Source organism: Aspergillus fumigatus, chromosome 1 (assembly GCF_000002655.1).
Source record: "Aspergillus fumigatus Af293 chromosome 1, whole genome shotgun sequence".
Taxonomy (NCBI): Eukaryota; Fungi; Ascomycota; class Eurotiomycetes; order Eurotiales; family Aspergillaceae; genus Aspergillus; species Aspergillus fumigatus.
In genome coordinates this window covers 1636596-1651841 of record NC_007194.1, presented here as the reverse complement: position 1 = coordinate 1651841, position 15246 = coordinate 1636596, and the positions used below count along the sequence as shown (strand labels likewise).

Below are 15246 nucleotides of genomic sequence, written 5' to 3'. Positions count from 1 at the left end.
TTCACGACTTCTATATGCTCTGTATGCTGAACTGTTTGTGTAACTGAGTTGTATATCCCTGCTTTACTCCGTACTCTGATCCATTACTTTCTTTGTCTGTGTCGTCTAATCTCGTTGCCATACTGACCCGCTTACCGACCAATCATGCCACTGGAAATTCCTTTATAGTTCATTCTAATGTCTTCACAAGTGCCTTCGGGCATTTGGTCAATTTGAAACGATACAGAGAAGATTAGCATGGCCCCTGCACAAAGGATGACACGCTCAATCAAAGAGAAGCTACCAGTTTTTTTGAGCGCTTACAGGCCACATTTTTAGGTAAGATGTCAGCCATGTTGATGGGGCATTGCGAGTAGCGGTCGTTCGAAACAAGATGGAGTCTGGTCAGGCATGGAAGCAAAAGTCATGGCGAGAATATGTATGTCCTCCTTTGAGATCGGAATATCGTGGTCACATGTTCAAGCGTAATGGTACTGTAGGATCCAGAAAAAAAAGAAAGAAAAAAGAAAGAGACATGCATCATCCGTGAATCGAACACGGGCCTCGTCGATGGCAACGACGAATTCTACCACTAGACCAATGATGCTGGCTGTTGTTACATGGACTGGTCATTTTGTATTAACATTGACTGAAACACTGCAAGCTATCTATTTCTTGCTTCACTGTCGCAGCTCAATTGCTTCAGAAAGATCGGTCCGCTCAAAGAGGCAAGCATGCTCTGCGATCCTCACTTGTCCTGGCCCCTACTAGGCGCCGTATTGTATTAGAGATTGTCTCTGATAATTACCCCTGGAGGCTTTAAGGGACTTGGACGCCCTGCATAGAACAACTGCTCCTCTCATGAGTCAGTAGCTACCACTGCTACCGCAAGTTCCCATGTAGAACAACTTCCCAACTAGCACCAGAAACTTCATACCTTGCTCGTAGCTCAGTGTTCAAAAGGGGGCAATCAAACTGCATGTCCCTATGGGGGGATATGATCATGTAAAACTTGTCTTCGTGTCACTTGTGCTTCGTGTATCAAATCCTCCTCACAGATTATATATCGTGTTTGGAGAAACGTGCATTTGCCAGAGACATACATATCGACCACAGCTGGCTGCTCGTTGACCGGGTGAAGCTCTGGTCTGGCTCCCAGGGTACCTCCCAACCAGAGATCCCTCAAAATATGACAACCATGATCTTGATGTGCATGCTCTGGGCGATCTACAACGCTACGTTAATGCGAACAGAATTGCTGCCGGGGTTCGGCTGTTTCTAAATTCAAATTGTCGATATACCAACAAACCGTCTCTGGAGACCATGACGCAATTATTTCCATGCTACTGAGTGATCTGAGTAGATTGGCATGCCTAGCTTCAACCCGCTACTGCAAAGAATAATTCAATGGGGCTTAGGTCTATGCCGTCAGATGGCAGACTCAGTCCAGACCAGGTACCCAAACAAATTCATTTGCTCCACAGCTTGAACACAAGTAAATACATCATAACCAGTGCTTATCATACAGGTAGCCACAAAGTGCGTCCAGAATGACATATGGTCAGTTTGTTTCTTCTGCCTATCATGTGAAAGAGTCAAATGGTCTCCAAGTGGTCATCCCATTGTTCTCTGTTAGACAACGAGGCAAATGAGCAGCGTGCGGATTCTGACGCACACGGAATTGACTGGTTATATACTGAGTCGAAGTCTAAAGATATATGCTGAGACAAACAACAGCAGCATCTCCCAGACTCGTCATGGAACGAGCCGAATCTTCCAATACATGAGGTCTTAACGACAAATAGCAAAAGAAACCGGCATAACCAAAATCTAGGACATTGCTCATATTGTACGACAGGAGGCAGGCAAGACAGACATCGGCCAACATCATGAGTATCAAGGAAACACAGGAGATCCATCGCATTCATCAATCATCCCAGGTCTCGTCCAATTGGTCTATGAGGCGGTTTTCCGCATCGACGTCGGAGGCATAGTTGTCTCGTCCTCGACGGCCGCCGATCGCCCCAATGAAACCGCCGCTAGAACCATCTGCGCGTCCGTGCCCGAGGTTTGACGAACGTCTGACACGGAATAGACGGCCCAGGGAGGAGAAGACGATGATGAACATGTCCTATTGGAGAGTGAGGAGATGGGTCAGCTTATTTTCAAGCGGGATAGTGGTTTCAAATGAAGTTGATCAGCAATGACATGGAGTGATGCCAAGATGAATAGAGAGATCTATATAAACTATGGGATTGAGACAAAAACCGAGACACATGCTCGATTTAGAGATGAGTAGAAAACTATTGAAAGAAGGTATGGGAAATGGAAAAGAGTGTATGTAACGCCTTTTCACTGCACCCGAGTCTCAGACCAGCCAAAGCAGAAGTCAATCCGTTCGGGAAATGGGCAACCTCGGACTACCAAACTCCTTATAGGGACTCAGGGAGCCACGTCCAGATCGAATGCGAGATGACCGGAAAGGTATCAAAGCCAGGGCACTCACTTTTACAAAATCAAAGATGCCCGCCCACAGACTATAGTTTGGACATTGTCTCCACCCTCTCTGGTGCATGACTGTTCGCTGATAGGCACAACCACCAACCAGATACGCGGCGACAGCAATCAGAGCACTAAGGATCGATAGTATTAGTATTCTGTCCGACAAAGGAAAAGTGAGATGGACTTACATCACGCCGAAAACGCCCCCCGGCCCCAGGCCGTCACCGTGGGCGTGACCGATGCTGCCACAAGCGGCTGCGCTTCGAACCTCAAAGAAGTATGTGCACTGGTCCATAGTGCCGACAAAAGACGCAACGGCCTGGTGGGAAAGGGCATCCCGGTCGCACAGAAAAGACATGATTGTCGACTTGTTCCGCGAACTATGTCCGATCTGCTCTCCAGGACAAGGTGAGCCATTAGTGTAATTCAACACGAGCTTGCGGCCGCGGAACAATGGTTGCGCGGCTTGTTCTCTGTACAATACAATCAGCCGACACATGGAATATCGCACTGTACGCTTATCAAACCTACCCAATGGAGTATATCTTCCCTTCCTTCTCGTAGTAGGCGCTGACATTCTTCCATCTGTCGCGCTCTACCCCCACCACATCCTTTATGTCTTCGACAACGGGTGCACATATATTGAGTGTAAAGTTGGCATGATAGTCATGGCCCTTGGCGTGCCAGCTTTCTCTCGGCGCGTTCTTGTTGCTTTTCTTGCCGTCCGAGGGATCCGGACGGGGTACCGAGATCGCATTCAGATCGTAGTAGAGGCCGGTAGCCGGAGAGCGTACAACACACGGGGAGAGGCCATCTTTCTTGCCCGTAGGTTCAGAGGCAGCGTAAACTGATGTAACAGGAGCTGATAAAAGGAAAAGGAGTCCCACGAATGAGCCAGCCAGCGACTTCATCTTGTGGAATCAATCCCCGTGGGACGGAAAACAAGCGGTATCTTGGTAGATTGACGCGACAACAAGGATAGAGAGATTGTAAAAAGGAGCGTGTTCAAAGCCGACAATAGGAAAGAAAACAGACAAGCTAGAAGAGGATGAAAGAGAGACACAAGAGGTTGGATTGCGATGAAGCTGCGTAATACGGGCCAAATGGCATTTCGGTCGCCATTCTCCAATCTCCACGTGCGGAGAAGCTCCCACAAACCATCCCATCCCGCTTTTGTCAGGCAGAATCGTTCTATGCATTATTATTTCAGGGATGCGCTGAAGTTAGTCAATTTTACGAATAGTATCGTCTCAAGCGCCAAGACATTGAAGGTAGCTATCGGCTTCTACTGATCCGGTCTCATACGTCGACGCTCGGTTCGGTGGGCTGCGTCCGATCGCTGATCCGCGCTATCTGGGGTTGTCCTGAAATTCTATTTAAACCTCGAGCCCCCTGGATCGTTCTGCGATACAGAAGACCAATTGACCTTTCTTCAACCTGCTCTCTTGACGCGAGTCGTCGTGGACAAGTCGTCGTGGACAATGGCGTCAAAGAAATCAGAGAGGTCAAAGGTTCCAATTCAACCTGTCCCCGAGAAGCGCGGTTATGAGTTTCAAGGCCCGTACGTTGTCGCAACCATTGAAAGATCATAAACCTGTCCAGCTGATAAGTGTATTTCCACAGTATTGGAGCTTTCGGAATCATTTTTGGCCTACCCTGTCTGCTCTACGCATTCACCTTCTTCTGCAACGATATCTCGGGTTGTCCCGCGCCGTCGCTTCTGCACCCATCGACACTGTCAATTGATAAGCTGGAACAAGAGGTCGGCTGGCCGGAGGATGGAATCAAGGCTCTCTATGATACTCAGGTTACCATGTGGGTTCTGAGCTATTACTTGCTAAGTCTGCTCATGCAGGTGTTCCTCCCTGGCACAGAAGTTGAAGGTACCGAGCTGGCGTGTGGGGGGAGACTCAAGTACAAATTTAATGGTAAATGATCTCTCGCGCTCCCTGGCACTTTTGGTGGGTATGTTCTGACAATTCGCAGCATTCCTGTCGGCTGTCTTGATCCTGTCAGGATGTGCGGTAGGCACGTACTTGTACGGCACGGAATTCGCGCTATGGACTTTCCTCTGGGACAACTATGTGCAGGTGATCACTGCCAACCTGATCATCTGTACTGCCATCGCGATCTTCGTTTACCTCCGAAGCTTCTCGGTTCCCGCTCCTGGTCAATTGAACCCCGAGCTCCGGCAACTGGCGCCAGGCGGGCACACAGGCAACGTCCTGTATGACTTCTTCATTGGCCGGGAGCTTAACCCCCGGATCAAGCTGCCCATTCCGTTCGTGGGTGAGACGGCGCGGACGATTGACATTAAGGTGTGGTGTGAGATGAGACCTGGCTTGCTTGGATGGATCATTCTGGATTTGTCGAATATCGCCCATCAATACCGCACATATGGCTACATCACCGATTCGATCGTCTTGACCACTGCGTTCCAGGCCTTCTATGTCCTTGATGCCCTTTACATGGAACCGGCTCTTTTGACCACCATGGATGTCATCATGGACGGGTTCGGTTTCATGCTCTCCTTCGGCGACATGGTTTGGGTTCCGTTCCTCTACAACTTCCAAACCAGATACCTCAGTGTCTACCCCTCCGAGCTCGGCCTAAGTGGGATCCTCATCGTCTTGGCCGTCACAGCCGCGGGGTATGTGATTTTCCGTGGTGCCAACAACCAGAAAAACCGCTTCCGCACCGACCCAAATGACCCTCGCGTGAAGCACCTCAAGTACATCGAGACGAAGACCGGCTCCAAGCTGCTCATTTCCGGCTGGTGGGGTTGCGCTCGTCACATCAACTACCTTGGCGACTGGATCATGTCTTGGTCCTACTGCCTTCCAACGGGCGTTGCAGGGTATGCGATTATTGAGAGTATTAACCCGGCTTCTGGTGAGATGCAGAAGCAGGCTGTCCAGACGCCGGAATCTCGCGGCTGGGGAATGATTTTCACATACTTTTACATGATCTACTTCGGTGTCCTGCTTCTTCACCGCGAGAGGCGTGATGAGGAAAAGTGCAAGCGGAAGTATGGTGCCGACTGGAACCGCTATACGTCTCTGGTACGCAGCAGAATCATCCCAGGCATCTACTAGTGATGCAGTCTTCGACCTGTGATTGCTGGCCTGCCTGGCTGAGTAAGATGGCGATGCCCTTTGTCTTGGAACTGGGACTGTCGTATCTTGATGTAATACATAATCATGTTAGATAAAAGTTTGTAATAATGGGTCGATGGTTTCCAAGGGTTATACTTTCTGCAAGGGCTTTTGATGGACCCTGCAACTGAATGAAAATGCCCCTTGCATCTCATCACCCACATGTTTGTCCTGTGTATGATAATTGTAGAAACCCTTCAGCGCTTGCGCTTTTTAGAATCAATGAGAACGTCCAGTCCCCATTGTTCATCGCCTTCATTTGGAATCCATCCTTTCAAGGCCTCCTTGGCCTCTTTAATGGCATCTTTCCGTGCTTGGACGGACGGCATCATTGCCACTGGCGTCTTCTTGAACTGCTCGTACGTGGACGCTGCAATCAATTGAAAAAGAGCCGTATCCTTCAGAGACGACCCCGTTTCTAAGAAATTTCCCGCATGCAACCCATTTTCCCCATCAACAGCCTCCAGCGTACAATCCCCCAAGCACGATGACCGCACTATATCTCGAAGCAAGCCCCAGAGCTTCGCGCGTGACAAGGCGGATGCACCCCGGGTCGTAACAGACGCCGCACGATTCCCCTGCTTCACCCCGTTGATGATGGTCTCGTGCAAACCCGTCCTCGAGCCCCGTAGCACCGGCAAGGACTTGGAGCCGTTGTCTGATGCAATGGGACATGGATGAGGCAGTGAGGGAGCGGCCACCCACACGGCTGACACGTTCCCCGGCTTATTCTTCTTCGGCGGTGTCTGCGCTGGGGTCGTAGCCTCTGCTGATGTGGGCTTCGGTTTCCGGAACGGCCAGATCGTCTCGACCAGGTCGTTGGGAACCGAGAGGACGCGGAAGGGCTGGAATGCGTATCCATACTGTCCTATGCTATCATCTCGCGCCGGCCAGAACCTACCATTCAGCGTCTTCATCCGCCCTGTGGCGCTGAAACACCGCTCGAAGCCAACGCGGCTTATCTCCTCTTCCGGCAGGATCAGTCCCTCGATGTATGCATTTCGAGTCGGCGTAACGTGCAGACTCGCCTCGTACGATAGGAGCGACGATACCTGCCGCAGAGCGAGCTTGTCCGAGCACGACTTGCTCAGGGTTGCTTCGGCGTCCGCGCGCGCTGGCTTGCGCCGCACGATGCCGAGGCGGGAGAAGTAGCCTCGACCATCTAGGAGTTCTGGGCCGGGGCCGGGAGACTCGGTGCGCTCGGGTCCCGGTGCAACATCCCAGGGTCTTGGGTCGTCTTGGGCAGCCATGCAGAGCTCCATACTTGCGTCACCACAGGGGGCGCAGGTGCAATACATGTAAATTTTGATGTCAGGTTGGAGCTCGAAGGGGGGCCAGGCCGGGGCTGGTTCTGATTGCGCTGTGCTAGGCCTTTCGGCGGACTTCCTGCGGCGGATGAAAGGTGAAGATGCTGCACCTGGTGTATTGGTTGAGCTTGATCTTGCATGCTGTTCCTGGGCCAGCAGGCTGTGGCATTCAGATAGAAGCCAGTAGTTGAATGAGCGCAGGGCTAGAACCTCCGCGTGCCAGTCGTGTAGCACCAGGCCTCTGGCTTTGGATACCTGCGAGGCAGGAAGGCACTTTGCGCCAGTACTATTAAACAGTTAATATCCACATGAATAGAGACCAACGCCCTGGATGCATACGTGACTGCTACACAGGTTAATTTTTCCGAAACGGTATTTTCCCCTACGTAGATATCAGCCAGTGATCACAAATATCGAAAGAAAGAGACAAGATCTAACCTTTTACAACCACGATCCCGGACATAGGGATCCATTCTCTGGACCCATCCGGGTAGATGGTAGGCTTGCTGCGAGCAGGCAGGGCTTCAAAATGCGCATGCACCAAAGAGGCGATACGGGACGGCAGTGACGACTCTGCAGTCAAACGATCCATCAAAGACCATTTCACGCCACTATCCGGAATCAAATTCCATTCGGCGATATGCAGTCTACCAACAGACATACACGGCAATTCCACGCAGATCACGTGATATCTATTATCTCTTGCATTGGAACGACTCCGCAACCGAAATTCCTTCATAGCTTCAACATACAACAACCACAACACCCCTTCATCACAAAACACCCATCCTACGGATAATAAAAAATGGCCGACAAACTCCGCACCCTCCAAAACCTCGAAGCCCTGCAGGCCCGCCACGTCGGCACCGGCCACGCCGACACAACCAAGTACGAATGGGAATCCAACATCATCCGCGACAGCTATGCGTCGTATATCGGGCACCCGCCGCTGCTCTCGTACATGGCGCTGGGAATGGGCGAGCCAAAGGAGAAGGTGCGAGCTGCGATGATTGAGAAGATGGTTCGCGGGGCGGGGAATCCACCTGAGGTTAGTTTAGTTTGCTCTGGCTGTTGAGTGAACGCTTAGTTGCTAATATTGGGGGGTAGACGCAGGAATAACGAATTGCTGGGCATGGATTGGGTAGGGCTGGATAGCACTGGAGCTGCGCGTCCCTGGATTTAGGGTAGCTCGCATTACGCGTGCGAGGTCCGTTTACGGTTACTTTTGTCGAAGAAGGGGACTTCGGATAGCGCAGGCAATGAGCCAGAGTCAATTGGATTTTGCGCTTGCCTATGGGCCTACGGTGGCCTCTGAGAATCTGACTTGCTATGCGAGGTCAGAGAGCAGGCATTCCACGTGAAATGCCACGAGATGGAATGGTTGAGATTCTTCAAAATTATGTGTTGACACAGGATACTCTTTGATACCCGGTGCATGGCGTTATCTGAGAACTGTCATCGCGAACAGTTCTGCTGTACTTACAACGGCTTGATTAGGATATACAATTTGATGATTGAGCTATTATTTACATGTCCCACGACATACGTCGGGAATCAAAATACTGAAACGTCCGCTGACCCCCCGATGCACAAGTAGGCTAGACGCAAGGTCAAGCTTTTGACCCCTCGCCAGCACTACCCTGCCGTGCCACTAACCTGGTATTCTCAGCCTGCAGCGACGCAATCAGATCCAGCCATTTCTGCCTCTCTGATCGCAGCCGCTCGACCTCCTTCTTGAGCGTATCTACCTCCCGCCGTAGGGCCTCCGTCTCAGATCGAGATCGCGTTTTCTCCTCGCGGTCAGCGTTCTTGCGCTGCTGCGCTTCTATCTTGGAGGCTTCCTTGAGCTGGTGTTTTTCGATTTTCCCGAGCTGTTTAAGGAGTTTTGATTCCTGTTGGAATAAGCCGGATGCGGCCTTGTGTATGTGCGCTGATTCAATGTTAGTCTTATGCCTATGGTGGCTGTTGCTTGATGAAGAAGCGCCTTCAACCGCGCCCTGCTTTAGATCGGCGCTGGCAGCGCTGCTGCTGATTTGATCGCTTGCGCCAGAATCAGCAGCAGCAGCTCGAGCCTTCTTGGTATCCACCTCTGGTGGGGAACCGAGTTGGAGAGATTGGATCTCGTTCCGGATGGTCTCCAGTTGAGCTTCGACCTCGCGTTTGCGCTGTGCAAGCTTGGCGAGCTGCTTCTCATGAGAGGAAAGCTTGCCCTTTTTGTTCATCTTGATCACGTCCACCGGAGAGATGCTGTCGTGGGCGAGTTCTGAGAGGGGCGTTGTCGGCACCGACTGGGTTATTGGGACTGGTTGCGAGGTTTGCGACGCGGCATCGGCGTTGGTACTTGCATCTTTTTCGTGGCCTTCTGGGCCACCCTTGGCATTCGCCGCGCCAACGTTCGATGGGGTTTCTTTCTCACTGGGCTCGTCGGTGCCATCAGGGGAGCTGTACTGGGCTGAGGATTCGCGGGTACGGTGTGGACTGTGTGGTAGATAGTCCAGGACTGCCTTCGGCGCATATCGCTCCAGCCCTGCGTTGAGAAGATAAGCGAAACTGGCAATCAGGCCATGATGTTCTTCTTCCTCATATTCCAGGTCGTACGAGTCGGTACTATTTTCGTCGCCGTCCAGCGAATGACTATTTACCGTTTTCTCTGAAGACACTCGTCCGTGGCTGTCGCGCTCGTCCTTGTCTCGTGTGGTTGTATCACGACAAGCCCATTCGACAAACTTGACGGCGTCGGTGCAGATACTCTTAGGGGTCCCCTTCTCCACCATCCAACGAGGAATATTGCCACCCGGATCACTCCTGGTCACCATTATCCACTCCACTGGCCACGGGTTTTCTTCGTCGTCCTGAACAAGGTCATCGATATGCTTGGCTGTCTCATCCCGTCTCTCCAGAACCGCCGACTCTGTCTTCCCTCGCGGTCGACCGGCTGTGCTGCCAGTAGCCTCTTTCTGCGCAGCCGGGTCCGCAGAGGTGCCTCGTCCAAGCAAATTGTCGTCGCTCCTGGCCGGAGATACAGCCTTTTCAAGCGGCACGTGCTGCACCGAAGGCTTGTCGACTGGGATTTCCCGGATAAACTCCACAGACTCATACTGACCCCGAATATACCCCTGCCTCGGCGGCGCATCCGGATGCTCACAGGGCTTAGAGACCATCATCCAATTGCGGCCGCGGCGTCGAGCCTCCGTGCCCGTGTCGGCACCAGCACCCTCGCTGCCCCAATTCACCTCCGTCTCCCAGTTAATGATAAGAGTCACGAAGTCCCGCGGTGTAGTCGGCTTCGGAAATTGCGCAGAGACATGATACACATTGACAGTGCCTAGATCCCGCCACCCCTGCTCGTCCTTCACCTTCACCCGCTCAATCAACCGCTCCGCCCCAATCCCGCGCACCGCCTGGTCCGCAGCCCTCCCCTTCCGTATCCGTGTCTGATTCGCCTCAAGCGTCTCGTCTATCTCGCTCGCTAGCTTCCTCTTCCACGTCGAGAAGGGAAGCCCCTCGTGCACGCTCCGGCGCCCAAACCAATGGCCCTTGCCATCGGTGCCTTGTACTTTGTAGATGGGGATCTCGAGCGGGTTCTCCTTGGACCCGGTGAGCTTGATGGGTTTACCCCATTCGCGCTGGAGAGATGCGATTTTGGGATCTGTGGAGCCTGTGCGGGCCTGGGACGGGGTGATGCACGATGCGGCGGGAGAGCTGGAGTCGAAGGTGTAGTGGGTTTCTTTGCGGGAGGGGGCAGACTCCGGGACGGAGTCGACGATCAGACGCGCTTTCGCGGAGATATCGTTGACGTATTCTCGTAGTTTGGCGGGGTCGGTAGGGATGCTGCCCCATGATGCGGGAGAGAGGCATTGCAATGCTTCTTGTAAGGATGCCATTGGTGACGGACTGGTCGAACCAGGTATTTGGAACCTATCTTCGGCTATATCTCGTGCAGTTCTCTGTGTAAATGGACTGACCACTCAGAGGAATGACTAGTTTAAATCAGACAGCGTTGTCTGCTTATTTCAGTCTGCAATTCAGCACTGCTGGCGACTCCATCTGGGTGTTGATAGGATGCACATGCGAAGAGTCATAGTCAAGTACAAGAATCAGGACATCGAAGGCATCGGGACATCAAAAGCCCTGTCTTTTGCCTTACGAATGATGCAATCCTAATAAATCAGGGATGAATTTGCGCCGGCTGAGTTTCCAACATCTCCGTGGAGTCAAGTTGCTCGTCCAGCGTTGGTCCGCCGAATGGAGCTGACGTCATATGTCTTGCTTGGTAACTACTCCACACGGTCTGGTTTGCACTACAAAGTAGAGTGGCACAAAAAGTGCACAAATACAATGCACCCAAGGAAACTTCTACCTTTAAGGCTATGATGTTACAACATTACTTCCCCTGGTAATATTCAGAGACTACATTCCCGGTCAATTGGGATTCGGCCCTCGTGAGCGGGATGCCACAAATCGATATGGAATTGTGTCGTTTGAATTAGAACTTCCCAATTTAGATACATCTCGCGCAAGTACTTCAATGCGTGCGAAGAAAGAATGATGACATTCCTATTAGGAGGAAAGCAGATAAGCAGAGGGTTCCAGCCCCTCAAAGAAGTGAATGACTGTGCCCGCATCCGATTCTCGCCATCATCCACAACTTCCATCCAGTGGAAACGGAATGAGGGACCGAGCGCATCCAGGTAATATTTTAAATCCAGCCTGGACGGTAGGGGATGAGCCTACCATGCGACACACAGGGAATAGGGGACGACCGGACGAAAGAGTCACACTGGCTTCAAAGTGGGCTGACTTTCGACGAGGTCACAGACCAGTGTGTACTTAGCCCTCATCGGAATATCTGCCGCAGGCGAACCTTCCGATCCTTATAGGCCAACGCGGCGTCCTTCGAATCCTTCGAACCCTACCTCCTGAGGACGCCAAAATCCGCCAACATACACATGCCAGATGTGATGTATAAGTAGCGCTGCAGAGCATCCGTTTCCAGCCCACGTTCGTAGACTTCAATTTGGTATCCCGTACCAAAGAGGGGAGGATGCCAGCAGGACAATGGAATGCAGAAAGAAGCCGAATCCAGTCAAGCATCGTCATGCACTCCCACTGTACCTGTTGATTATGCAGCAAGGAAGGAAATACAAAAGAAGGTGAAAATTCGTCCAAATCATATCCCAAGCCGTGAGGCATACCAGGTCTTCATGACATATAATGCGGGATGTAGCATGAGAAAGGAACACAAAACAAACAGCCGACCCGCCGCTTCTTGATGCAATGAACTGAAAAGTAAGAACGCTGAAAGTGCTGGCTAAAGGAGAAAGGAGAGAAAACCGAAGTGACTATAGTTGTGGTTTTTCCAAGGACAGAATACGCGACGTGAAAAGCAAAAAACGAGGTGGAGTATCGTGGTTCTTCGTCGCAAAGTTGAGAGAGTGAACGCCGTCAATGATGCCAATTAGTCTGATGTGGGTATCCGTAGGAGAGTGGCCCCTGTTGTCGTTGGGACCGTATGCTGCTGGTATAGCTTGTAGAGGAGTCTCGATGACTTTGCTGGTCGGCACCCGGGGATCTAATCCAAAGACACATGAAAGTCAGGCCGACCATCAACATCAAAGTGTCTATGGTACTATGGACCCATTACATCGTCATCAGCGCAAAATCCTGGTATCGGCCGCCCCAGCTAAAACCCGACACACTCGCGGCAGTGCCGCAAGGCTGTACCAACATGCTCGGTAGTGGAAGAGCAGTCATAGCGGCAGACGTCACAGCGGCGTTGTAGTACGGGCCCGAGTCGTATGGCGAGGTGGTGAAGGACTGACTGTAAGATGATGTTGAGGAGGGATAGTGCGTCTCATCGAGACCACTGAGACTGGCCCACAAATTTGGATTAGAATCCCCTGTGCTGGCCGTGGTTGGGCTGGATGGTAGTACCTTCCAGGTCTCCATGGATGCGGGCTGCTGCATTGGAGGTTGCCACCATGTGTCCATTCCGACCGAGCTGGGAAGGATAGGAGTGGAACGAAGGACATCCACCACCAGAGGAGGTGGAGGACGCAATGGGACAAAGAGGCTCTCGATCGCCGCTTTGGCCTCATCACTCCTACCCCCGAGCAATTCGCCTGCACCGTCCTCCTCAAGCCCTTCAAGGGCTTGAACATTGGTGCGATAGACAAATCTGTTAGCAGCCTGAACAAACTCTTCCTGTAGCTTCTTTAGCTGCTGTCTTTTCTCGCTCCACTCCCACGTGCTGGCGGCGGCATCCACAGAGTAGACGTCCTGGTGGAACTCCACCAGAGCCTCGATGGTCTCCGGGGTCAGCTTGAAGGCGACCTCGTTCTGAGAGACCATGTCGACATGCACAACATATGCTTCGATGTGGATCATCTGGTAGTTGAAGATCGCTTCCACAAGTGGGTTTTCGTCCTTTCGAAGCTCCGAGTCTGGCGCTTTCGGAAACATCATGGAGCACAGAGTCCATATAGCATTTGGCGAGGACAGAGTCTCCGTCAGACATCTTGTATGCTGTGTGACATTGTTCAGTGGTCTCTTGACACGGTTAACTCGTTTTAAGGTCGCCGTCAGCCAGGGCTCGAGCTTGGCACTCAGGACCACATTGGGCGAGGATCGCGGCGCAAATGCTGCGGCCGAGGAGGGTAGCAAGACTGTTGGCATTATAGGACGACTCTCACGTAAGAGATGATGCTTGTTGGGTGATACTCCGGGAGTTCGGCAATGGCGTTTATCATATATTCGGGGTGGAAAAGTACGATATCGAGTAAGAAAAAATAATCATAAAGGCGACATTCGCCCACAGCAAGCGACCTTTTTACCCAGCACAGTCCGTCTGTAAATCCCAATCTCACAGGGTCCGCAGAGAGAAAAGGCTACCGTAGCAGTCGGGGTTGTAGACAATCGTCTTACTGCCTGATTGGGTATAGATGGGACCAGAGATCAGGATAATTGGATCTTAGGGTATTGTCTCAAGGGGTCAGGCGTGGATAATGTGGAGGTCGAAATTAGCTGTGCGGGCGAACGCGCAAGAAAAAGAATGAGAAAGGAAGAAAGTAAGGAACGTTCAGGGAAAAAGAGCGTAAAAATAAGCGGAGGAGTGAGGAGGAGAAGATGAAAAAGTAGATGGAGCTAAATGACAAGAATCCAGGAAGACGAGGAGGGGCGGGAAGTGATGGCTCAAAAGGGAAATAGGAGGATGCAATCGACCCTTGAGTTTGTATGGTAAGTAGTAAGTATCGTTTAGTAGTAATGGTACTGTGTGTGGGCGAAGATGCAGAGATGAACGGATATGCAGGTTTGTCAAAAGGAAAACAAAGATGGAAGACAATAATGTTATTATCAAGTGAGATAGAAGTATTATTGTCCTAATTCGAGATCATGTCATACCATGAGGAAGATGACATGATAATATAGTAGGTACCCTCCAATACATAGAGGTACAAAATATCTTCCATCGATAACCACCCTCAATATCCGACGATTTCGGCCAGTCCTCACTGTTGTACACCATCTGACTTGATACAGGTTTCGCCTTCGCCTTCGCAGAATCCCGACCGGATGGGACGAGAGGACTGGGTCCCAGTGCGCGGCCACCCCGTCCGATCTCAGCGCCTCAGTCTTCATGCGGATGCATAGAACATCGAGATTGGCATTAGCAGAATGCAAGTGGCCATAAAGGGAGTAGGATAATTTTCCTATTCCTACCTGTCGACTTCTTGACGGCACCTGGGTTGTACCAGTGGACTAGTGCAGTCATTTGCCTCTATCTGTTAGTTGCTAGCGAGGCGTTGAGACATGCTTATGAGACGGCATAGTGTGGCAGTGGAATAGTGTTGGATGGTACTATTCATCTCAGCACAGATCCTCTCTGATACCTACTTGTCTTGGGATAATGATGAAGTAGACCACCAATATTAGCAGATGTTCGAGTTCCACAGCGTATGCCTTGGTATGGGTATCTGTATTCTTACAACATACTTTACAACGTACCGTGATCACTTAGACGAATTCAACCGGCTCTGGATTGATTTGAGTTACTCCGTACTCCAGAGATTTACTCTTGAGCCTAGTCTACTGAGTAAGCTGCAGAATGCTCAAACTGCAAGGCTGGAGGTCAACACGGAGTCGATCATGATGGATCCTGGCTAAGCCCCAATGCCCCACCTACAACGCTGCATCTCGAGGTTCAAAAAGGTCTGAAACGGTCTCTTCGGCATAGATACCCCTCCATTCAGCCAGGATTGTCCCAGTATCTGGATAATGCATCGTCCGAGATACGAGGGCTAAAT

At 51.4% G+C, this 15246-nt stretch overlaps 6 protein-coding genes and 2 non-coding genes across 8 annotated transcripts; 2 read left to right on the top strand and 6 right to left on the bottom strand.

Moving 5' to 3' along the window:
* Positions 1–191: 191 nt before the first annotated feature.
* Positions 192–291, bottom strand: AFUA_1G05735. Its single transcript, XR_013344465.1, has one exon. It is a non-coding gene; the product is annotated as an uncharacterized ncRNA (small nuclear RNA).
* A 224-nt stretch (positions 292–515) lies between these two features.
* On the bottom strand, positions 516–586 carry tG(GCC)1. The gene has a single exon. It is a non-coding gene (tRNA).
* Positions 587–1509: 923 nt separating this feature from the next.
* AFUA_1G05730 (uncharacterized protein) lies at positions 1510–3392 on the bottom strand (the record flags this gene model as incomplete). The annotated part of the gene is made up of 4 exons (XM_077803839.1): positions 1510–2110; positions 2486–2612; positions 2670–2954; positions 3013–3392. The coding sequence occupies 4 exons, from the start codon at positions 3390–3392 to the stop codon at positions 1907–1909; spliced, it is 996 nt and encodes a 331-aa protein (XP_077660010.1). The 3' UTR covers positions 1510–1906.
* A 570-nt stretch (positions 3393–3962) lies between these two features.
* On the top strand, positions 3963–5576 carry erg24B (uncharacterized protein; the record flags this gene model as incomplete). The annotated part of the gene is made up of 3 exons (XM_077803838.1): positions 3963–4042; positions 4105–4409; positions 4468–5576. The coding sequence occupies 3 exons, from the start codon at positions 3963–3965 to the stop codon at positions 5574–5576; spliced, it is 1494 nt and encodes a 497-aa protein (XP_077660009.1).
* Positions 5577–5833: 257 nt separating this feature from the next.
* Positions 5834–7604, bottom strand: AFUA_1G05710 (tRNA-specific adenosine deaminase; the record flags this gene model as incomplete). The annotated part of the gene is made up of 3 exons (XM_077803837.1): positions 5834–7229; positions 7283–7325; positions 7382–7604. The coding sequence occupies 3 exons, from the start codon at positions 7602–7604 to the stop codon at positions 5834–5836; spliced, it is 1662 nt and encodes a 553-aa protein (XP_077660008.1).
* A 144-nt stretch (positions 7605–7748) lies between these two features.
* Positions 7749–8018, top strand: AFUA_1G05700 (splicing factor 3B subunit 5 family protein; the record flags this gene model as incomplete). Its single annotated transcript, XM_745226.1, has 1 exon — positions 7749–8018. One exon carries the CDS (start codon positions 7749–7751, stop codon positions 8016–8018), a length of 270 nt encoding a protein of 89 aa, XP_750319.1.
* Positions 8019–8438: 420 nt separating this feature from the next.
* Positions 8439–11288, bottom strand: AFUA_1G05690 (uncharacterized protein). Its single transcript, XM_745225.2, has one exon. It carries the CDS (start codon positions 10825–10827, stop codon positions 8554–8556), a length of 2274 nt encoding a protein of 757 aa, XP_750318.1. The 5' UTR covers positions 10828–11288; the 3' UTR covers positions 8439–8553.
* Positions 11289–12583: 1295 nt separating this feature from the next.
* On the bottom strand, positions 12584–13618 carry AFUA_1G05680 (uncharacterized protein; the record flags this gene model as incomplete). Its single annotated transcript, XM_745224.1, has 1 exon — positions 12584–13618. One exon carries the CDS (start codon positions 13616–13618, stop codon positions 12584–12586), a length of 1035 nt encoding a protein of 344 aa, XP_750317.1.
* Positions 13619–15246: the final 1628 nt, after the last annotated feature.